The 24,009-nt window shown below is 44.4% G+C and overlaps 1 protein-coding gene and 1 pseudogene across 10 annotated transcripts in view; one reads left to right on the top strand and one right to left on the bottom strand.

Moving 5' to 3' along the window:
- The window catches only part of ARHGEF1 (Rho guanine nucleotide exchange factor 1), a 185,704-nt gene that overhangs the window by 21,412 nt on the left and 140,283 nt on the right, over positions 1 to 24,009 (bottom strand). For 6 of the 10 annotated variants that reach the window (XM_056543768.1, XM_056543767.1, XM_056543766.1 and 3 more), the window contains 9 exons: positions 21,471 to 21,500; positions 18,772 to 18,871; positions 17,766 to 17,844; positions 14,223 to 14,258; positions 11,001 to 11,168; positions 9,996 to 10,101; positions 8,349 to 8,360; positions 5,391 to 5,567; positions 1,515 to 1,693 (listed from right to left, as the gene is read on the bottom strand). In XM_056543768.1, the coding sequence (XP_056399743.1) occupies positions 1,515 to 1,693; positions 5,391 to 5,567; positions 8,349 to 8,360; positions 9,996 to 10,101; positions 11,001 to 11,168; positions 14,223 to 14,258; positions 17,766 to 17,844; positions 18,772 to 18,871; positions 21,471 to 21,500 (887 nt within the window). The remainder of the gene's footprint in view (positions 1 to 1,514; positions 1,694 to 5,390; positions 5,568 to 8,348; positions 8,361 to 9,995; positions 10,102 to 11,000; positions 11,169 to 14,222; positions 14,259 to 17,765; positions 17,845 to 18,771; positions 18,872 to 21,470; positions 21,501 to 24,009) is intronic. The other 4 variants (XM_056543772.1, XM_056543774.1, XM_056543770.1 and 1 more) reach the window with 3 other exon arrangements.
- LOC130294763 (U2 spliceosomal RNA) lies at positions 18,896 to 19,004 on the top strand (annotated as a pseudogene).

Raw genomic sequence — 24,009 nt, 5'->3', positions numbered from 1 at the left:
CTCATTGGACCTGGGTGAAGAATGGGCAATTCTGCTGCAGTGCCCACTGGAGGGGTAGTGAGGTATTACACTGCGGCCATTCAGATGAATGGCTTACAAGAACATCTATGATCCACCAAAACAAGAGAAACTCCCATGGAACAGCTCTCCAATCTGGCTCATAGGAAAGGAAACCTGAGTGTGGAAAACTCCTCTGTAAAATACATGTGCCCTAACACAGTGTTTCCCAAACAGGGTGCCTCCAGCTGCTGCAAAACTACAACTCCCAGCATGCCTGGACAGCCAGCGGCTGTCCAGGCATACTGGGAGTTGTAGTTTTGCAGCAGCCGGAGGCACACTGGTTGGTAAATACTGCCCTAACAGGACATATAGACAAGGGTGGTCTTCGTGAGGCTGCCCCTATAAAGTGGTTTTCCAGGATTTCACACTAAAGATCTACCTTAAAGGGGTGCTCCGGTGGAAAACTTTCTTTTTAAATCAACTGGTGCCAGAAAGTTAAACAGATTTGTAAATTACTTCTATAAAAAAAATCTTAATCCTTCCAGTACTTATTAGCTGCTGAATACTACAGAGGAAATTTTTTTTTTTTTGGAACACAGTGCTCTCTGCTGACATCATGACCACAGTGCTCTCTGCTGACATCTCTGTCCATTATAGGAACTGTCCAGAGCAGCATATGTTTGCTATGGGGATTTTCTCCTACTCTGGACAGTTCTTAAAATGGACAGAGATGTCAGCAGAGAGCACTGTGGTCATGATATGATGTCAGCAGAGAGCTCTGTCTTCCAAAAAGAAAAGAATTTCCTCTGTAGTATTCAGCAGCTAAAAAGTACTGGAAGGATTAAGATTTTTTTAATAGAAGTAATTTACAAATATGTTTAACTTTCTGGCACCAGTTGATAAAAATAAAAAATAAAATAAAAAAAGTTTTCCACCGGAGTAACCCTTTGAAGTAGTAGAAAAATTTAAAAATTTAAGTAGTAAAAGAAAATGAAGTGGTGTTCCTGTTTTTACATAAAAAGATTATGAAAAAAAATCCTAAATAACACAATAGACTATGGCGGCCCAGGAGAGCATCAGCTGGCCAACCCTTACATAGTTAAAGGGGTATTCCAGGCAAAAACTTTTTTTATATAGATCAACTGGCTCAAGAAAGTTAAACAGATTTGTAAATTACTTCTATTAAAAAATCTTAATCCTTTCAGTACTTATGAGCTTCTGAAGTTAAGGTTCTTTTTTGTCTAAGTGCTCTCTGATGACACGTGTCTCGGGAAACGCCCAGTTTAGAAGAGGTTTGCTATGGGGATTTGCTTCTAAACTGGGCGGTTCCCGAGACACGTGTCATCAGAGAGCACTTAGACAGAAAAGAACAACCTTAACTTCAGAAGCTCATAAGTACTGAAAGGATTAAGATTTTTTAATAGAAGTCATTTACAAATCTGTTTAACTTTCTGGAGCCAGTTGATATATATATATACACGTTACTATACATGGATTCTGAAAATACTACCTACCATTGATGACCTCTTGCCGCTTGATTTCGCTTTTCTTCAGCCTGAGGAGTGTTTCAGGGGGGACGAGATCCCTCCAGTTTGGGGGGTCATTCTCGGCCTCCAAAACGCGCGGCTCAGTCTCCTCAGACTGGGGAAGCAGAAAGGACTGCTGACCCTCTCCGCTCCCTCCAGGCTCAGGACTGTAAAGATAAAAAAAGCCAAAAATTACAAAAGATATAGGAAACCCCCAGAACCTCCATACGGTCTGGTTTGTAGGTCCTCTACAAAACTACCGTCCACTAGTTTACTACAAACTATAGTCTGACCTTATTTTTTGGCTGCTTATAGCTTTTTGAATATATAAGGGAATCACTTTTTATAAAGTCAACCTGTAACCTCCAATTTCTTTTGCAAACTTAGACCAAAACTTTGAGCAATTCTTCAAGCCCTTCAGGTGTTTCCATACTTGGAAGTAGGGTTGCCACCAGGCACCGCCGGTATTTTGGCCACCCTGCCGGTATTTTTAAATAAAAAATACCGGGAATGCAATGGCCGGTATTTATCCAACCAATCCTCCAACTCCCGGAATGTTGTACCATATACTATACCAGTGTTTCCCAACAAGAGCGCCTCCAGCTGTTGCAAAACTACAACGCCCAGCATGCCCGGACAGCCGTTGGCTGTCCGGGCATGCTGGGAGTTGTAGTTTTGCAACAGCTGGAGGCACCCCTGGTTGGGAAACACTGACCTATACTATATACTACTGTATAGTCCAGCATGCTGGGAGTTGTAGTTTTGCAACAGCTGGAGGCACCCCTGGTTGGGAAACACTGACCTATACTATATACTACTGTATAGTCCAGCATGCTGGGTGTTGTAGTTTTGCAACAGCTGGAGGCACCCCTGGTTGGGAAACACTGACCTATAAAATATACTACTATATAGTCCAACAGGCTGGGAGTTGTAGTTTTGCAACAGCTGGAGGCACCTCTGGTTAGGAAACACTGACCTAGTTTAGCAACAGCTGGAGGCACCCATGGTTGGGAAACACTGACCTATACTATATACTACTATATAGTCCAATATGCTGGGAGTTGTAGTTTTGCAACAGCTGGAGGCACCCCTGGTTGGGAAACACTGACCTATACTATATACTACTATATAGTCCAACATGCTGGGAGTTGTAGTTTTGCAACAGCTGGAGGCACCTCTGGTTGGGAAACACTGACCTATACTATATATTACTATATAGTCCAAAAGGGTGGAAGTTGTAATTTTTCAACAGCTGGAGGCACCCCTGTTTGGGAAACACTGACCTATACTATATACTACTATATAGTCCAACAGGCTGGGAGTTGTAGTTTTGCAACAGCTGGAGGCACCCCTGGTTGGGAAACACTGACCTATACTATATACTACTATATAGTCCAAAAGGCTGGAAGTTGTAGTTTTGCAACAGCTGGAGGCACCCCTGGTTGGGAAACACTGTCATATACTATATACTACTATATAGTCCAACATGCTGGGAGTTGTAGTTTTCGTTTGGGGCAGCTGCTGACTCACAGGCTGTATCAGGGCATGCTGGGAGTTGTAGTTAGTAACTAACTGCAACTCCCAAATTTCATAAAATATAAAGAGATCAAAAAGCCACATCAAAACAAAAATGGTGCTGTTAAATACTACAGATGGGGGCACAATATTATTATTTTTTTTTAAAGGTGGCAACCCTACTTGGAAGTTGGGGGACAATTAATATGGTCTCCCCAGTAGTGGATAATAGAATAGTTGCTCTGCTTACAGGACACCCCCCCTTGCCCCTGAATCTCTGTAGAACCCGAAGGATCTCCAAGGCAAATTGCAACCATGTAGGTTGTCCACTGGCTACTATGAGAAATACACTAGAACTTCACATAAAAGAAGACGACATTTAATATAACCATGTGACAAATCATCAACAGAAACAAATGCACGGAAGGTCCTCTGGCTCATTGGCATCTGGAGATGGGAATGGAAGAGGCACGGTCGGATGGCAGCTTGGTATCATGTAAAGATTTGTCATGTAACTTTTGAATTAGAGTAATTTAAAGGGGTACTCCGGTGGAAAACGTTTTTTTTTTTTTTAAATCAACTGACTGGTGCCAGAAGGTTAAACAGATTTGTAAATTACTTCTATTAAAAAATCTTAATCCTTCCAGTAGTTATTAGCTGCTGAATACTACAGAGGAAAATTATTTTCTTTTTGAAACATAGTGCTCTCTGCTGACATCACGAGCACAGTGCTCTCTGCTGACATCTCTGTCCATTTTAGGAACTGTCCAGAGCAGCATAAGTTTGCTAAGGGGATTTTCTCCTGCTCTGGACAGTTCCTAAAATGGACAGAGATGTCAGCAGAGAGCACTGTGGTCATGATGTCAGCAGAGAGCTCTGTGTTCCAAAATGAAAAGAATTTCCTCTGTAGTATTCAGCAGCTGATAAGTACTGGAAGGATTAAGATTTTATTATAGAAGTAATTTACAAATCTGTTTAACTTTCTGGCACCAGTTGATTTAAAAAAAAAAAAGTTTTCCACCGAAGTACCCCTTTAAAGGGGTTGTGCAGCATAAACTAACTTATCCCCTATCCTTAAGATAGGGGATAAGCAGCAGATCTCCTGCACTGCGCTCCGGCTCTCTCTGTGCACGATGTGGGGTTTGGCAAGCGTCCTCCAATCATCTCTATGGGAAAGCCGGAGATACACGAATACAGCGCTTGGGTATCTCTGGCTCTTCCATAGAGATGAATGACCTCCGCTCCATGAATGAGGAGAACTGGAGTGCAGTGCAGGATACCGCAGGATCGCAGTGGCGATCAGTTACTCATCCCCTATCCTGTGGATAGAGGATAAGTTAGTTTTCACTGTACAACCCCTTTACATTTATTTAAAGGGGTATTCCCCTGGAATTTTTTTTAAATCAACTGGTGCCAGAAAGTTAAACAGATTTGTAAATTATTTCTATTTAAAAAATCTTAATCCTTCCAGTACTTATGGGCTGCTGTATGCTCCACAGGAAGTTCTTTTCTTTTTGAATTTCCTTTCTGTCTGACCACAGTGCTCTCTGCTGACACCTCTGTCCATTTTAGGAACTGACCAGAGCAGGATAGGTTTCCTATGGGGATTTGTTCCTACTCTGGACAGTTCCTAAAATGGACACAGAGGTGTCAGCAGAGAGCACTGTGGTCAGACAGAAAGGAAATTCAAAACGAAAAGAACTTCCTGTGGAGCATATAGCAGCTGATAAGTACTGGAAGGGTTAAGATTTTTTAAATAGAAGTAATTTACAAATCTGTTTAAAGGAGTACTCTAGTGCAGAGTATTCCTGCTCCGTCCTGTCCGGGCTGCAAAAAAAATGAAAATAAACCATCACTCACCTCCCTGGGTTCCCGCGGAGCGCCACTACAGCTGATCGGTCCTCCGGTCCATCCTCTTCATACTTCTGGGTGTAACGAAGCGTCACATGATGCTCAGCCTATCGCCGGCCGCCGCGATGTTCTGCCTCGGCCGGCGATAGGCTGAGCGCTATGTGACGCTTCGTTACAAAAGGAAGTATGAAGAGGATGGACCGGAGGACCGATCAGCTGTAGTGACGCTCCACGGGAACCCAGGAAGGTGAGAGATGGTTTATTTTCATTAATTTTGCAGCCCGGGCAGGGCGAAGCAGGAATACTCTGCACCAGAGTACTCCTTTAACTTTCTGGCACCAGTTAATTAAAAAAAAAAAAAACATTTTTTTCCAGTGGAGTACCCCTTTAATCTAAGTTATAGGCAAGCACATTCCAGACTACCAATAATCACAATGTTATATCGAAAACAGAACATTAACAAGAATAAAATAATTCTACGGGATCCTCCCAACGTACGTGGCACTGCCTGATTTTGACTTGCTTGACGAGACCTGCAGGTCGTTGGCTCGGGCGGCAGCCTCCAGATCCACATCGCTGCGAGAGCGCGTCTGCTTGCCTTTGGCTGAACCTCGCTGGGAACGCTTGCGCTCGTAAACTCGTAAGCTCTCTGAGCGCCCCAGCTTACTAGAATGCCTGTCCAGTTGAAGCCAAAGAATTGGTAGGATGGTATCCGGAACGTCACCGGGCAACGAAGAGGAGATGGGGCGTGGTAAGGGTAGCCATGCAATGGAGGAGCAGACAGATTTGGTCAGGAGATACAGGAGATGAACTATGGACATAAAAAGGGTAAAGAAACGGAAAGGACAAAGGATAGGACTGGGGAGGAGATCAAGCAATCTGTGGCAGGGGGAAGTGAGACAAAGATATGGGTTGTGAGGGTATCATAATGGAAATGCAATAAAATGTACACAACGTACGAGGGGACATAGCGTGGACCAGTAATAGGGTAAGGGGTGTATGGGTGAAATTCAGAAGCAAAGGTTTGGAAGGACCCGTAAAAATCCATTGACTATTCATAAACCATCAATCTGAACACTCATGGGTGACGCACACTATATGACTCTCTCATGCCCACCTCCAAGAACCCTAAATATGATATAAAGCAATAAAATTGGGTCAAGTGGTACCATTGACAGCTGGGCCCTACTATCATGTCAGGACCTATAGTAGTGGATTTTCTGGTGGGAACCAAAGTGCAATTCTCCAAAATTATTGGGGACACTTAGCTCCTCTGCTTTTATAGGCTGGAGAATTAAAGGTTATAAGTCAAAGCCTCATCCATGTTCACACACGTTAGATGTAGTGTGACGACAACCTGTAGGCACTTTTTGGTGGTTACCCTGCAGATCCTTCAGTAATGTGCTTAAAGGGGTACTCCGCCCCTAGAGATCTTATCCCCTATCCTATCTTATCCCCTATGGCTGCGGCACCACAGACATCTGGTGAACAGAGTGAACTTCGCTCTGTTCCGGATGACTAAGGGGGTGGAGGCTTGTGACGTCACGACCATGCCCCCTCAATGCAAGTCTATGGGAGGGGGCGTGACGTTGTCACGCCCCCTCCCATAGACTTGCATTGAGGGGGTGTGGTCGTGACGTCAAAAGCGGGGCACGACCGTGACATCACGAGCCTCCGGAGCTGCACTTGACGCTCTAACCGAATGCCGAGTGGAGCAGGGAGATCGCTGGGTTCCCCAACAGTGGCACCTCCACGATCAGACATCTTATCCCCTATCCTTTGGATAGGGGATAAGATGTCTAGGGGTGGAATATCCCTTTTAAGTCCAACTCCTGCTGATTCTTCAGCTCAAGCGTGGAGAGATCCAGTCCACACTGGGATGTCAGGTTGCCAAGGCAACCATCTGATGCCCAAAGAGGTCCATTCACGAGTACTATTAGTTAGAGATGTACCGCCCTGCGTAAAATGCTTTTCTCCACGCCCGATGTAAAGGTTAGCCAAGAGTTAAAGGAGTCGTCAGTTAAAAATAACTTATCCCCTATCCAAGGATAAGTTATAGATCGTGAGGGATCCGAGCGCTGGGACTCCCCGCGATCTCCCGCACGGGGTCCCGGCAGTCGGCTGGAAGGGGGCGCGTGGACCCTCGCAAGAAGTGCCGGCCGACACACCCCTCCATGTACCCCATAGAGATACATGGAGGGGGTGTGCAGGCTGCGGCAAACTGACGGGGCCCCGCGCAGTAGATCGCGGGGGGTCCCAGCGCTCGGACCCCCTGCAATCTATAACTTACCCCCTATCCTTGGATAGGGGATAAGTTATTTTTCACTAGACTATTCTTTTAAACTTAGAAAAGTTGAAGCGTAAAGTGTTACACTTTAAATCAAGTCTTCTGATCACAACTTGTTTTTTGGGTCATTGGCATTTCAATTGGGCAGGCGACTGAGCTAACTAGTTTAGCATTGGAGGGGGCATCTCTAAAATAAGTGACGCAGTATTAAAAAAAAAATAATCTTCTCCCCCTCCCACCCCACACACACACAGGACCACTGTTGTCCATAGGATGTCATAGCATAGATTCTCTTTAAATCAATTACTAAATTTGTACCCTTTATCCTAACTAAACTAGAGCTCTTAAAGGGAACCTGTTTTTTACCTTCATGCTGCCCGACCCAGGTTTCATTGTGGTGGTCCCTGGTGGCTTTTTCTGCACGGGCCTTGATTGACAGGTCTCTCCCTAATCTTAAACCTGGAGAGATCTATCAATCAAGGATCAAGAAAGAAGGAATGTCCGGCGCTGGAAATGCACTTAAAAACTTGCTTTTATTGCTTGACAGGAGTCATGGTACAGGTAGGAATGTCTGACGCGTTTCGCACTCACAGGTGCTTAATCGTGAGTCTACGATTAAGCACATGTGAGTGCAAAACGCGACAGACGTTCCTACCTGTACTGTGACTCCTGTCAAGCAATAAAAGCAATTTTTTTTAATGGGCATTTCCAGCGCCGGACATTGCTTCTTTCTTGGATTACTTTGGTGAAACCGGGGCGGGACCAAGAGGTCATTGGTGAGAGCGGAGAGTGCTACCTGTTTGTATCAATCAAGGTTGGTGGAGTGAGAAGAAGCCACTGGCAACACCCTGAATACTCATAGTTCTGGCAGCATGAAAGTCAACACAGGTTTCCCTTTTCTCGAGTAAGTTACTAGTGAACAGATAGGTTAGGACTCTCATGACTTCACCAATCTTCCTAGTCTACCTAAATAAGGCAGGATCAATTCTACTGACCTGCAGGTCCGGGCAAATCAGTCAGTGGGGCAGAAGTAAAGGGGGATGGGGTTTGCAGGTCAACAAAACAAGGAAGCGGGGAGGGAACTGGGCAGAGTGTTTAATACTTAGCCAGGCTTTATAAAAAGCCTCTAGCAAATCTCCCGGGATATCAGATGACAAACATGCACTGACCTTTTCTTCCGTCTGTGAACAGAGCAGGCAAGGGTTAAATCATTCCATACAAATGCCCTGGTATTTGAACTGAAAGCTCAGCAGACAGGGGGCAACACATCCAAGAACAGGGCCATTGTGTTACTCAGCAGGGTAACACAGAACATAGCAGATCCATCTGTCAAAGCCTAGACTGTATCGCAAAGCAAACATGTGCGCCGCGCATGCCATCTGACTGCTGTACACATCAAGGGCCGGGTTAGGACAAGTCATCGGAGCAAGACCAGGACAACACAAGACCTAAAGCACGCCACATTTGGTTTCCAAGACGCAGACACAACAGATGTATTAAAAAAAAAAACCTTTGTCGGATAGGTATGACAAGAATTTCGACCAAGACAAGGTCAAGGCATACGTAGATACAACGGGAGAAGATGGAAAATGGGAAGACATGAATAGCAGAGCAAACAGGACAGGTGCTGGGCTGTATTGTCCGGACAGGGATACATACAACATCTAGCGGCTGGAGAACTATGGATTGGCCAGTATTCACAACCGCTGGATGCGGTGCAGCAAAGTAAGAGAAGTATCTATGGCTTTGCCAAGAATTTGCAGAAAGAGACGCTCCCGCTGCAACTCCTTTAGTTGATGGCAGATCGTGGAGAAAAATAAGAATGCACTCACCCGAATAGATAGCTTGCTACATTAGAAGAACTTTATTCTAAAAAGCAGTAAGCATACAGCGGAGGGTAGGATCAGGGAGCACCTCGCGGCAACAGACTGTTTCCTGCGCTCAAGCGCAGGAAACAGTCTGTTGCCGCGAGGTGCTCCCTGATCCTACCCGCTGTACGTTTACTGCTTTCTAGAAGTAAGAGAAGTATCTATGGCTTTGCAAAGAATTTGCAGAAGGAGACGCTCCTGCTTCATCTCCTTTTGTTGATGGCAGATCCTGGAGAGAAATGAAGAATGCACTCACCCGAATAGATAGTTTGCTACATTAGAAGAACTTTATTCTAAAAAGCAGTAAGCGTACAGCGAGTAGGATCAGGGAGCACCTCACGGCAACAGACTGTTTCCTGCGCTGGGGCGCAGGAAACAGTCTGTTGCCGCGAGGTGCTCCCAGATCCTACCCCCTTACTGCTTTTTAGAATGAAGTTCTTCTAGAAAGCTATCTCTTCAGGTGAGTGCATTCTTCATTTCTCTCCATGATCTGCCATTACTGTAAGACTTTGCCTAGCAGGATAGCACCCCCGTGAATGTTCCTCCGTATATGCCTCTGCCTCTTCGGTTAACGTAACTATAGACAGTGCAGTGCCGGACCCACTCTCTATTGTGGTCCTTTCGTTGATGGATGGAGGATTTGGTGTTGTATAAGCCGGGGGTGATCCAGAAGCCCTCCACATTATTAGGGAAGAGTAAACTCCACCCCAAGTCTTGGGGCAGTTTTCCATCAAAGCAGACAGACAAGAAGAAGTGTGATTCAAAAGCAAACGGCAAAGTAGGAGAAATATTCGATCCATCGATCTGGCTCATCATTGCAAGCAGGGGAAAGGTTCCAATGGAGAACCCATCAGGAGGCAGGAATTGCGTAGCGAGGCTGCAGGAACTGGGAGACACTGGGTCGCTGGGATCACCTCTTTATGTAATGGGCTACCTGCGATGACTTACCTGTCGTTCTCTGCACTGTCTTCTTGTTGATCTGTCGGGCAGAATTCTGTTGTTGGAGAACCCTTGGACACGTCTGTAATATCAAAAGAGGACGTCCCATCAGACACTGGAAAAAAGAGAATATATTGTATATGTAAAAGCATGAGGACTATGTTCATTAAATGGGTACTCCACCCTTAGACATCTTATCCCCTATCCAATGGATAGGGGATAAGATGTTTGATCGCGGGGGGTCCCGCCGCTGGGGATCTCTCCTGCAGCACCCCAGTCCATGGGCTGCACAGAGTGAAGATCGCTCCGTGGCTGACGACGGGCGATACAGGGGCCGGGGTATCGTGATGTTACGGCTCCGCCCCTTGTGACGTCACACCCCGCCCCCTCAATGCAAGCCTATGGGAGGGGAAGTGACGGCACAATACTGCGGCCCCTGTATCATGAGTCAACAGGCACTGAGCGATCTTCGCTCCGTGCATCTGATGACAAGTGGGTGCTGCAGGAGAGATTTTGGGTGTCCCCAGCTGTGGGACCCCTGCGATCAGACATCTTATCCCCTGTTCTTTTTATAGGGGATAAGATGTATGATCGCAGGGGTCCCGCCGCTGGGGGGCACGGTGCAGCCCCCGTCATTCTGTGCGGGGCGCTGCCTCTGAGATGGGGATGTGACGTCACAGCCCCTCCATTCTTGTCTATGGGAGGGGGCGTGACGGCAGTCACGCCCCCTCCCATAGACATGAATGGAGGTGGCGTGACGTCACTAGGGGGCGTGGTCGTGATGTCATGTCCCTGTCTCGGAGGCTGCGCCCGGCTACACCGAGATCGTGGGGGTCCCCAGCGGAGGGAACCCTGCAATCATACATTTTATCCCCTATCCCTTGGATAGGGGATGAGATCTATAAAGCCGGAATACCCCTTTAACGTCTTCAGGCAGAACTTGAGTGCAAGTCACCAACACCAATAAGACCAATGCGAATAGGTAACTGGTTGCACCATTCCTATGTTACTGACCTGTGTCGCTGTCACTGGGGTCACTGGGTGGTGGATGTATGGTCACCGATACTCCCGGGTCAGGACTGTCTATAGACATCTTAGGCTTTACTATGTTGCTGCTGTCACTCCGGTCATAGGTCCTCTGCCCATGACTGATCTTTCTCTCCGGAACGGCTGGTTTGTCGACTGAGGAAGCAGAACGAGGAACATCAAACAAACACCTTACTCCAATTTCCCGCATCACAAATACTCAGTAAAGAAAAAAATCCAAACTTCACCTAATGACTCTGATTAAACTAAGAACAGTAATACAATGTATCATTATATATATATATATATATATAAAATGTAAATAAAAAAAAAATAAAAAAATATATATATATATATATATTATTTTTTTTTGTTAGTAGGTGAAATAATAAAGGGGAACTCTCTGCCCGCTCCAGGTGTGAGGGTATTTTTTTTTTTTTACTCTCCAAAGCAACAGTCCCATCAAACAGTATTTATGATCTAGTTGTAAAGCAGTAAACGCTAGATAGAAATTGCTTCATGTGGAGGAAGATCGTCCATGAGGCACGGACTCCTCATACTGACAGTATGGCTTGAGCAGGGTAGCATTGTTGTGCCCTACACTATGCCCTTGCCAAAGGTGGGTGGTCTTGCCAATGATAGTTCCTTAGCTTCATCAAGGGCAAGGTTAAGATTTCATGACTTTTGTGGTCATGCTCACATTACAAGGACTTCTTTAGAAACTCTAAAGCAGTGGTCTTCAACCTGCGGACCTCCAGATGTTGCGTAACTACTAGGGATCGACCGATTATCAGTATGGCAATTACCTTGCCGATAAGCCGATAATGCCCCGCCCCCCGAAATCGGTCGATCTCTAGTAACTACAACTCCCAGCATGCCCGGACAGCCAACGGCTGTTCGAGCATGCTGGGAGTTGTAGTTTTGCAACATCTGGAGGTCCGCAGGTTGAAGACCACTGCTCTAGAGGGTCATGCCTTGAAAGATTTGTAGTCAACACTTTGTATAACCCTTCATGGGTCTATAGGGCCAAATATGGCTGGGATAAACTTTGCAAGGCTAAACCTGCCACATAACTGAGGCTTAAAGGGGAACTCTGGTGAAAAACTATTTTTAATTTTTTTATTTATATCAACTGGTGCCAAAAAGTTAAACAGAATTGTAAATGACTTCTATTAAAAAATCTTAATCCTTCCAGTACTTATCAGCTGCTGTAAGCTCCATAGGAAGCTCTTTTCTTTTTGAATTTCCTTTCTGTCTGACCACAGTGCTCTCTGCTGACACATCTGTCCATGTAAGGAACTTTCCAGAGCAGGAGAGGTTTGCTATTGGGATTTGCTCCTGCTCTGGACAGTTCCTAAAATGGACAGAGGTGTCAGTAGAGAGCACTGTGGTCAGACAGAAAGGAAATCCAAAAAAGAAAAAAAAAAAACTTCCTGTGGAGCAAATAGCAGCTGATAAGTACTGACTCCAGAAAGTTAAACATATTTGTAAATTACGTCTATTAAAAAAAATCTTAATCCTTTCAGTACTTATGAGCTGCTGAAGTTGAGTTGTTCTTTTCTGTCTAAGTGCTCTCCGATGACACCTGTCTCGGGAACTGTCCAGAGTAGAAGCAAATCCCCATAGCAAACCTCTTCTACTCTGTGCAGTTCCTGAGACAAGCAGAAATGTCAGCAGAGAGCACTGTTGCCAGACCCAGACAGAAAAGAACAACCCAACTTCAGCAGCTGATAATTATTGGAAGGATTAAGATTTTTTTTTATAGAAGTAATTTCCAAATCTGTTTAGCTTTCTGGCACCAGTTGATTTAAAAAATAAAAACATTCCAAAGGAGTACCCCTTTAAGATGTGATATTCCAGTTATTTTAGTTTATTTATGTCACTTGTTCCAACCACGGGACTCCATCTTGGGTTGAGTTAGAATCCTTCAGGGACAATTCAGACAATAGTAGTTTGTGGGACTGAGGCTTTAAAGGGGCACTCTCATTAAAAAATTTTTTGCTATTGCACTCCTTATGGTAAATGAAAAATATTTCTAATATACTTTGTTTAAAAAAAATACGTTTTCTATGTTTTATTTGTGCTTAAAGGGGTACTCCGCCCCTGGCATCTTATACCCTATCCAAAGGATAGGGGATAAGATGTTAGATCGCCGTGGTCTCGCTGCTGGGGACCCCGGGGATCGCCGCTGCGGCACCCCGCTATCATTACTGCACAGAGCGAGTTCGCTCTGTGAGTAATGACGGGCGATACAGGGGCCGGAGCAGCATGACGTCATGGCTCCGCCCCTCATGACATCACGGCCCGTCCCCTTAATGCAAGTCTATGGCAGGGGGCGTGACGACCGCCATGCTCCCTCCCATAGACTTGCATTGACGGGGCGGGCCGTGAGGTCACGAGGGGCGGAGCCGTGACGTAACGATGCTCCGGCCCCTGTATTGCCCGTCATTACGTGCAGAGCGATCTCGCTCTGTGCAGTAATGATAGCGGGGTGCTGCAGCAGCGATCCCCGGGGTCCCCAACAGCGGGACCCCGGCGATCTGACATCTTATCCCCTATCCTTTGGATAGGGGATAAGATGTCTAGGGGCGGAGTACCCCTTCAAAAAAGCTCAAGAGCACATTTTCCCCCAACTCATACACAGACTTTGGACCAAAGTCCAAACACAGGAAGTGGAGCCTGGAGTGCCGAGGGGGGGGGGGGGGTCCAGCCTCATCCAATCATAGCTCCTCTCACACATAACTGCCATAGGCTGTTGGTTGGACACACCCCCTCTCAGCACTCCAGGCTGCACTTCCTGTGTTCGGACTTTGGTCCAAAGTCAGTGTATGAGATGGGGGAAATGTGCTCTTGAGCTTTTTTAAGCACAAATAAAACATAGAAAACTTCATTTTTTTTAAACAAAGTATATTAGAAATATTTTTCATTTACCATAAAGAGTGCAATAGCAAAAATTTGTTTTAATGAGAGTGACCCTTTAACCTGTAAATAGGCCCCCTGGGGCTGCAATCATAAGTTATCCTATCATAAACAGGTTAAGTGCATTAGTCAGAAGTGGCCCCCATGCTGCATATCAGACCCCACCCCTCCCGCGTGGTGAAGGTTTGGTACATTCCATCATGCGGTTGGTTGATTAGAGCTAGGGACTCGGTGAGTTGTTTGGGATTGGGGAAGAGAAGAGAGAATGGTGGGTCTAAATTCTGAAGATACCTTCAGCCTCAACCTTTGTGGTTCTGGTGTCAACATCTGTGAAAAACACAGGGAGGAGCAGAGAGAGGGGAGAAAAACAAAAGAAGCCATGAAGATGGGACCGGAGCACACCACCCACAACCCATACGGGATTCAGAGCAATGCATTGGTGTCGTCGACTGTGCACCGCTAAGGTTGTGACCCAGTTCATGGAGATCACTTAAAGGGGTATTCCAGGAAAAAAAAACTTAGATATATATATATATATATATATCAAATGGCTCCAGAAAGTTAAACAGATTTGTAAATTACTTCTATTAAAAAATCTTAATCCTTCCAATAATTATCAGCTGCTGAAGTTGAGTTGTTCTTTTCTGTGTGACAACTGTGCTCTCTGCTGACATCTCTGCTTTTCTCGGGAACTGCACAGAGTAGAAGAGGTTTGCTATGGGGATTTGCTTCTACTCTGGACAGTTCCTGAGACACGTGTTATCAGAGAGCACTTAGACAGAAAAGAACAACTCAACTTCAGCAGCTCATAAGTACTGAAAGGATTAAGATTTTTTTTTAATAGAGGTAATTTACAAATCTGTTTAACTTTCTGGAGCCAGTTGATTTATATATATATATATATATATATATATATATATATATATATAAAAGTTTTTTTTCCTGGATAATTCCTTTAAAGGGGTATTCCAGCTTTAAACCAAAGGATAGAGGATAAGATGTATGATCGCAGGGGTCCCGCCGTTGGGGGGCACGGTGCAGTGCCGTCATTCTGTGCGGGGCGCTGCCTCTGAGCCCTCCCCCCCCGAGACAGGGGTGTGACGACAACGCACCTAGTGATGTCATGCCACGCCCCCTCCATTCAAGTCTATGGGAAGGGGCGTGACTGGCACCAGTTGATTAATAAATAAATAAATAAAAAAGTTTTCCACCGGAGTACCCCTTTAAGAAATATAAACAAGCATGCAAAGCAGCCATAGGAGCTTATAGAAGAAGACAGAAGTGTAAGTAAGGGGAGTCCGGACTATAGGGAGACAGGAAAGACACAGACGGCTATACAGAAACATAAATACATAAAAGTACAAAATAGAATAACGTATCAGTGAAAAGAAATAGGGCACCACAGATATGAGCTGCATGTGAAAGGGAACAAACGGAGGGAGAAAATCTCATAGGAAGATGCAAAACTTAAAGGGGTACTCCACAGCCCAGTGTTTGGAACATTTAGTTCCGAACGCTGGCTTCGTGCTGCAGGGGTCGTGAGGTCACGGCTGTGCCCCTCGTGATGTCATGCAACGCTCCCTCAATGCAAGTCTATGGGAGGGGGCGTCACGCCCCCTCCCATAGACTTGCACTGAGGGGGCGTGGTGTGATGTTACAAGTGGCGTGGCCATGATGTTACGATCCCTCCCCCCAGCACGAAGCCAGCGTTCGGAACTAAATGTTCCGAATGCTGGGCAGTGGAGTACCCCTTTAACCCCACTGAACAATATAGTCCCATAAATAGGAAATATCGTCCTTTACTCTGACCCTAAATCTTTCACTTGTCCCTGCAATATGCCAAAAGCCTAGACAGGGACAATTTCAAGGTCATTTTGTATGACCCCCGTTTCGTGGTGCCTCATTTTGAAATGTTTATTTAAAAAAAGGGGTTCCCCCACCAGAGCTTGCTAACTGACCTGTTTTATAGAACTCTGCTCACACGCTTGTTAGTTGTTTCAAAAATAGTGAGCGCAGCTCTGAAGTATAATACAGGATGTAAATAATTACATTAAAGGGGTACTCCGCCCCTAGACATCATATCCCCTATTCAAAGGATCTCTGCCGTGGTACCGCAGTCATCAGGGGCCCGGAGCAAACGTCGCCCCGTGCCTGATGACTAGAGATGTGGCGCTGATGTCACGGTCGACACGCCCCCCTCGTGACGTCAAGCCCTCCCTCTCAATGCAAGACTTGCATTGAGGGGGCCTGGCTGTGATGCCACGAGCCTCCGGTGCAGCAGCCGCAGTTCTAAACAAAGGCCGGGTGCTGCGGGAAGATCGCAGGGGATGCCCAGCGGCAGGACCCCCGCGATCAGACATCTCATCCCCTATAATTTGGATAGGTGATAAGATGACTAGGGGCGGAGTACCCCTTTAACTCTTAAGGTGGGAAAAAAACAGGCCTTGTAATATACTTGTCAGTACAGTGCACACCCCTATTAGTTTATTAAGTAAACACTGTCAGAATTAAAACACCTTTATATGCTGTACATCTTAGAAAAATATTAAAGAGTACCGGTCATGATCTTGTTACATTTTATAATCTTTCCAGTTCACTGCCCCCATCATGATAAACCACCCCCGGCCTTTATTTTTTATTATTTTTTAGTTTTCTACCTTGATATTTCTCTGTATTTTCTGCTCAGTCTCAGTCAGATTCACAGACTGTGAAGGGGCGTTCCCCAGCAGGCATGACATCATCTGAAGCCATACAGGGGAGAACTTCCTCCCTCACTCTGCTACACACAGCCCAGAGCAGTTCAGTGTGTGAGATGAGCTATGATTGGATAAGGCTGCACACACACCCCCCCCCCCCCCTCAGCACTCCAGACTGTATTTCCTGATTTTGGACTTTTGCCAGGCCAGCAGGAGTCCAAAGCCTGTGCAAGAGATGGAGGGAAATGTGCTCTGGACAAGTAGGGAGACACCTAGTGGCAGCTTTTTTAAACACAAAACATTGAAAATTTCATTTTTTTAAACAAAGTACATTAGAAAGATTTTTTTATTTACCATAAGGAGTGCAATAGCAAAAAATAGTTTTAATGATAGTGCCCATTTAACCTTTCTAATATAATTCATAAGAAAATGTTATCTCCTTCTCATAGAAATCATGGCTTATAAAAAAAAAAAAAAAAAAAAAAAAAGACCATTAGGGCTCCCCATACCATCCAGTACATAATTCTGTCCGGCTGCAGCATCATGTTTGTCCCAGCTAAAACACAGGCTAGGACAAAGTCTAGTAAGTGAGGGAGGGATTAGTACTCCTCTGTGCTCACTCCTGTCCTGTATATCAGACTCGTCTGAAAACAGAGAGGAGGGGGTTACAGAGCAGCCTGCAGTAATTGGATGAAGAGACCCATCACAGCAGACTCAGGAAGGAAGTGAATGCATGGTGAGTGAGGGCGAGCTCAGTGCTTGCCTGGGACACACCCATTTCTGAGCGGTGGATGTCAGAATGAGTGAGCAGCAGAACAAAGGTATTTGTGAGCCAAATACAGAAGCTAGACACATTAAAAAAAAAAAACATGTAAAGAATCTACACGACCTAGTGAGTAATATATAAAGGCATTATTTTTTTTCTGTGATATGACCGGTACACTTTAAGGACCATTCCATCTCGCTTAGACCCTGTTATTCCTATTAATGTACATGTGTATTATTGCTGGCACTAACATAACACACCCAGTTGTATCATACAAGATTATATATACCGTATATATATAGATAGATAGATAGATAGATAGATAGAAAGTATCTGAACCGTTGACTTAACATAATTTCATGTACTACTCACTGTGCGGAGTCTCATTACGGTTCCAGATACTGAAAGGTTTCTTAGGTTTCATGGGCTCATCTGGCTTCTTTGCAGAAACCTGGAGAAAGAGAAGACATTGAGGGAAATATTGCAGAAACATGTCACAATTAAAGGGGTATTGCCTTAATTAATTTAACACATTCTATGCGGGAGCTGCGTCTCTAGTTTCGGAAGCCTCCGGGTTTCCCGGGACTGGGGACATGACGTCCCGCCACGCCCCCTCCATTCATGTCTACGGGAGGGGGCGTGACGGCCCCTGTAGGTTTCCGAAACTGGAGATTCAGCATCCGTATAGAATGCAGGTGCTACAGGGAGATCGTGGGGGGTCCCAGCAGCGGGCCCCCCGCGATCAGACACCTTATCCTCCTTATACCCCTTTAAGAAAATTAAAGCCCAGGCTATTCACTCTTTTTGGGAATTCAGAAAATATCGCCATTCCATTTCACAAATAGATATATATATATATATATATATATATATATATATATATATTGCTACTCAAGACAATATATAGTAAAATAAGTACACCATTTCCCGCAAAAAAAAAAAAAAATGTAAAATTATATATATATATATATATATATATATATATATATATATATATATATATATATATTTATATTTTTTTTTAATCTTAGTTTTTTTAATTTATTTATTAACCCTCCTATGGGTTTACAAAAAAATTAAAAAACTTATGTCACTTGAAAAAAAGAAAAATTACATTAAAAACGCAAAAAAAAAAAAAAAAAATTCTGCAAAAATCACTTTTACTCCAAATTATCCTAAATCCGACACAAACCGTCTGACTTTCCTATAACAACCAATCACGGCTCGCCTTTCCCATCTCAAGCAGCTCTGGTACAATGAAAGCTGAGCAGTAATTGGTTGTTTTTGTATCGGGCAGATTGATCATTCTGCTAAAATAATTTAAACAGAAGGATGAATTAATAAAATGTAAATAAATGAATAAATGCTTATCTCTCACCATTTTCCTGAAAAAGCCACTTTTCTTTTTGCTATCCGCCGCCTTGGTCTTCACCCCGATGTGCTTCATGTATGCAGCTATGGCATGGACGATGGCAGAACTGCAAAAGACAATAAGTATAAGTAACGCTTCTTGGCCTTTTGGCTAAGATCAAGTGTAGTATCTGTTCTTATCAGTTTTCATGCCGGTGGTACACTACGCCGGTGTGGGGCTGGTGGGGATGGGTGCTGCATGGAGGATGCAGGTGTACCGGGGCTTTCCGGGGCTGGTTCTGAGGAATCAGTTCGACGGCTGCCCCGATGTGACCTGCTCCCTCCGGGTCTCGCCATGAGGCTGAGAGGGTCTAGAGCCGTGGTACTTTTGTGCCTCGGGGACTGGTGACCCGAACTCACCGAAACTCACCGGGAGGATGGACTCACTGAGTTGAAGCACGGGCACCATAATCTCTTCACCTTGTGGCACTCACCTCTTGATTCCCGGCCTTCTGGCTAGGATCAGAGAAATGTTTATAGATCCGGCCGGATGTCCGGGCAGTATATCTGCACATATTCACTTATTTATTTCTTTTTGTCACTGTGTCACTTTTTGCGTGTTGTGTGTTCACAGGATTTGTCAGGATGTGGTAACCCTTCTGGGTGTCCCTCCTGGCGGTCTAGGGGAGGTGTGTGTGGCCATTAGGTTCCGCACCTCCCTGCAAACACCCCGGGTACTCCTGCTTTGGCAGGGTACCTACCGTTATCGGCTCTGCGGGCAGATACCTTGGCTAACGCTAAGGGGGATGCCTGGAGCATTTGTGGTCCCCTAGTAGCTTCGGCGAAAAGGGACATCGAACCTGGAACCTCGCAGGTACCTTTTGGTCCGGAGGCAAAGGGTAAGGTTTGTTGGGGGGCCTCTCTCCTATCGGAGAAGGGCTTGCGATAGACCGCATCCTTTGTGCACGTTTTTTTTAGTGTAACACGTTTGCACTTTTTCTTGCACTTTGGGTGAATCGAGAGCACGTTCCTCGGCTTTAAAAAAAAAAATATTGAAATATTCCCAAACCCCTCAAGTTTTAGATCACGGGGGGGGGGGGGGGGGGGGGGGTCTGGAACCCCCCGCGATCTCCTGTACGGGGTTATGGTTCTCTCCGGGAAGGGGGCGTGTCAACCCCTGCATGAAGTGGCGGCCGAGATGCCCCCTCCATATATCTCTATGGGAGAGCCGTTCGTCTATCTTCGGCTCTCCCATAGACATTTATGGAGGGGGCGTGTCGGCCGCCACTTTGTGCGGGGGTCAACACACCCCATTCCCAGAGAGAGGTGGGGCCCCATACAGGAGATCGCGGAGCAACCCAGTGGTGGGTTTGGTTTCATTTTTTTTTTTTATGTTTGATTTTGTTTTTATTTCCTTGAAAGTTTGAAAAAAAAATGTAATTAAATAAATAAATAATAAATACATTAAAATAAAATAACAAATAAAAATACATAAATAAATAAAATAATTTAAAATAAATAACTATAAATCAATAAAAATAAATTAAAATAAAACAATAAAAATAAATAAAATAAATAAAAATTTAAAAATTTAAAAGAAATAAATAAAATAAATAATAATTAAAAAATTTAAAATAAATAAATAAAATAAATAATAAATTAAAATAAATAAACATCAAAATTTAATAAATACATAAATAAAAAGAAATATTAAAATAAATAAATTAAAATAAAATAACTTAAATTAAATAAATAAAAAGAAATAAAATAATTAAATTAAATAAATAAATGAAGGGTGTCTCCTGCTTAGGACACCCTTTAAAAGCCAGAGCAGAGAGTTGCTAACACAGAGCAACTGAACAACCCAGAAGGAGACGCAGAGCTAAACGAGTGCCTCTTCATTCTTATAATTAGTGGGGGTCCTGGAGGTCAGACCACCACTTATCATACAGTGATGGCATATGCTAATTACTACGTAAGTTAGGAATAACTGTTTCAGTGAATAGGGATCAGCTGCAATACCAGACGCAGCGCATGGTCAAGACTGGCACTGTTTCTGTTCCAAATCTCTATTAACTTCTTACGAAGAAAAAAAAAAAATTATTTTTCTCTAGAGCAGTGTTTTCCAAAGAGTGTGCTTCCAGCTGTTGCAAAACTACACCTTCCAGCATGCCCGGACAGCCTAAGGCTGTCCGGGCATGCTGCGAGTTGTAGTTTGGCAACAGCTGGAGACACACTGTTTAAAAAAACACTGCTATAGAGAATCAACATTAAAGGGGTATTCCAGGCCAAAACTTTTTTTTATATATCAACTGGCTCCGGAAAGTTAAACAGATTTGTAAATTACTTCTATTAAAAAATCTTAATCCTTCCAATAGTTATTAGCTTCTGAAGTTGAGTTGCTGTTTTCTGTCTAACTGCTCTCTGATGACTCACGTCCCGGGAGCTGTGCAGTTCCTATAGGGATATTCTCCCATCATGCACAGCTCCCGGGACGTGACATCATCATTGAGCAGTTAGACAGAAAACTTCAGAAGCTAATAACTATTGGAAGGATTAAGATTTTTTAATAGAAGTAATTTACAAATCTGTTTAACTTTCCGGAGCCAGTTGATATATATAAAAAAAGGTTTTGCCTGGAATACCCCTTTAACAGTGTGAACCGGACATGGTACACATGACGTTAGTCATTTGGCAGATAGGTGGCGATCACGAGCTTGGCATTACCTTTTCTCCTCGTCCGTAGAGATGTTTGGGCTGGAAAGAGAAAAAGAACATCAGGGCTCAGCATTGGTAACCACAGTAATCCTGATTTACATTTTCCGACTGACACAGCAGAATAAATGAGTACATGTATAAAGGATGCTGTGTACAAAGTGCACAGCTAACAAGAACCGGGCTGCCAAACAGGTCAGTGCTGCCCTCTAGTGACCATGTGTTTGCACCACATACATAGCACTCAATGTCCGCAGTGGGATAATAAAGGGTGATGTATAAACTGTAAAGTTTGATTTGTTCCACATCTTAGTGAATTTAGTTATACAAGAACCATTTCTCAAATCCAGCATCCCCCTAAAAAGAGTATGCCTATGTTTTTTAGTATTAATTTACATACAAATGTTATCTACATTGCAAATTGACTCAAAGATTACATAATATAGAATACTCTCCTGAGTTATATCCTGCACTCACTATTCTGCTGGTGGGGTCACTGTGTACATACATTACATTACTTATCCTGTACTGATCCTGAGTTATATCGTGTATTATACTCCAGAGCTGTACTCACTATTCTGCTGGTGAGGTCACTGTGTACATATATTACATTACTTATCCTGTACTGATCCTGAGTTATATCCTGTATTATACTCCAGAGCTCTACTCAATATTCTGCTGGTGAGATCACTGTGTACATACATTACATTACTTATCCTGTACTGATCCTGAGTTATATCCTGTATTATACTCCAGAGCTGTACTCACTATTCTGCTGGTGAGGTCACTGTGTACATACATTACATTACTTATCCTGTACTGATCCTGAGTTATATCCTGTATTATACTCCAGAGCTGCACTCACTATTCTGCTGGTGAGGTCACTGTGTACATACATTACATTACTTATCCTGTACTGATCCTGAGTTATATCCTGTATTATGCTCCAGAGCTGCACTCACTATTCTGCTGTGTACATACATTACATTAGTAACTGTGGACCTCCAATTTTTGCAAGACTACAACCCCTAGTTGTCCGGACATGCAGGGAGCTGTAGTTTTTGCAACATCTGGAGGTCCACAGTTTGGAGTCCACTGAACTAATAATTAAGGATGAATTGTCTCCACATGTTCCCCATGCCCATCCCTACCCAAGACACTCACCCACGGAATATCATGTTTAGCGGGTGTGAGTCTGGCACAGTTGGTCCTGCTGATCATGGTACGAGAGGCTCCTACAAGTGTCTCCGAGTCCAGAGTCAGTGAATGGAGGCAACGGGGACGGTGCCGCATTATATATACCCCGCCACGCAGCAGGATGATGCAACGACACAGACTGCGAGACAGATGTTCCTCGTTAGGGAACGGTGACTGTGGATACTTCCCAAGACCACTTCCTGGGTATTAACCCTTTGGATGCCAAAAGCTCCTGGGTATGTGCGTTCAGTAGGGTCGGACTGATGCAGTAGGCAACGAATGGGTTAAGGAGTGCAAGATTAATTCCCAGAGGTGTCGGGGTTAATCTGGGGTCCCGACTTTCCCAGCCTGGGATTGAGCGGAGTTATATATAGCAGCCCATCTGCAGTGTGGGACACTGGCTCCCACAATGGAAGAGGATGGAATAGCGGAGGGGACCGTGCACAGGTACACATGTATAGGATTCAAGGAATCTACAGTCCTTCCATGCTCCAAAATGGGGCTTTCTAGATTTTGGAGAACTACAGCTATCAGCATGCCCTGACAGCCGGGTCATAGTATGTACAGCAATAGTGAGTGAAAGATACTACAGAGAATTAAATAACGTAAAAATCAATACTTAGTGGGGATAAGGGAAGGGGCACAGGGGGCACAACCAACAGTGCAGCAAGTAACATGGATATATGATGGGCACTGCAGCTGCACTGCAAGTAAAATAAGGGGAGGGGGGGGGAAACCGTAATACACAGCATGAGGCACTACGGTAGTAAACGTCGCAGGGGCACAACAGGCAGCAAAGTATATATCAGGAGACACAACAGAAATTACAGAAAATAACATGGGGGCACTATAGGCACTGCAGCAAACATTATGGGGGAACAAAAGGCACTGCAGCAAAAATCATGGGGGAACAAAAGGTACTGCAGGAAAAATCATGGGGGAACAAAAGGCACTGCAACAAACATCATGGGGGAACAAAAGGCACTGCAGGAAAAATCATGGGGGAACAAAAGGCACTGCAGCAAACATTATGGGGGAACAAAAGGCACTGCAGGAAACATCATGGGGGCACTATAGGCACTGCAGGAAACATCATGGGGGAACAAAAGGCACTGCAGCAAACATTATGGGGGAACAAAAGGCACTGCAGGAAAAATCATGGGGGAACAAAAGGCACTGCAACAAACATCATGGGGGAACAAAAGGCACTGCAGGAAAAATCATGGGGGAACAAAAGGCACTGCAGCAAACATTATGGGGGAACAAAAGGCAATGCAACAAACATTATGGGGGAACAAAAGGCACTGCAACAAACATCATGGGGGAACAAAAGGCACTGCAGGAAAAATCATGG

The sequence above is a fragment of the Hyla sarda genome, chromosome 10, assembly GCF_029499605.1.
Source record: "Hyla sarda isolate aHylSar1 chromosome 10, aHylSar1.hap1, whole genome shotgun sequence".
Classification (NCBI taxonomy): Eukaryota; Metazoa; Chordata; class Amphibia; order Anura; family Hylidae; genus Hyla; species Hyla sarda.
The sequence above is the reverse complement of the archived record's forward strand: the minus strand, read 5'-3'. Positions and strand labels throughout refer to the sequence as shown.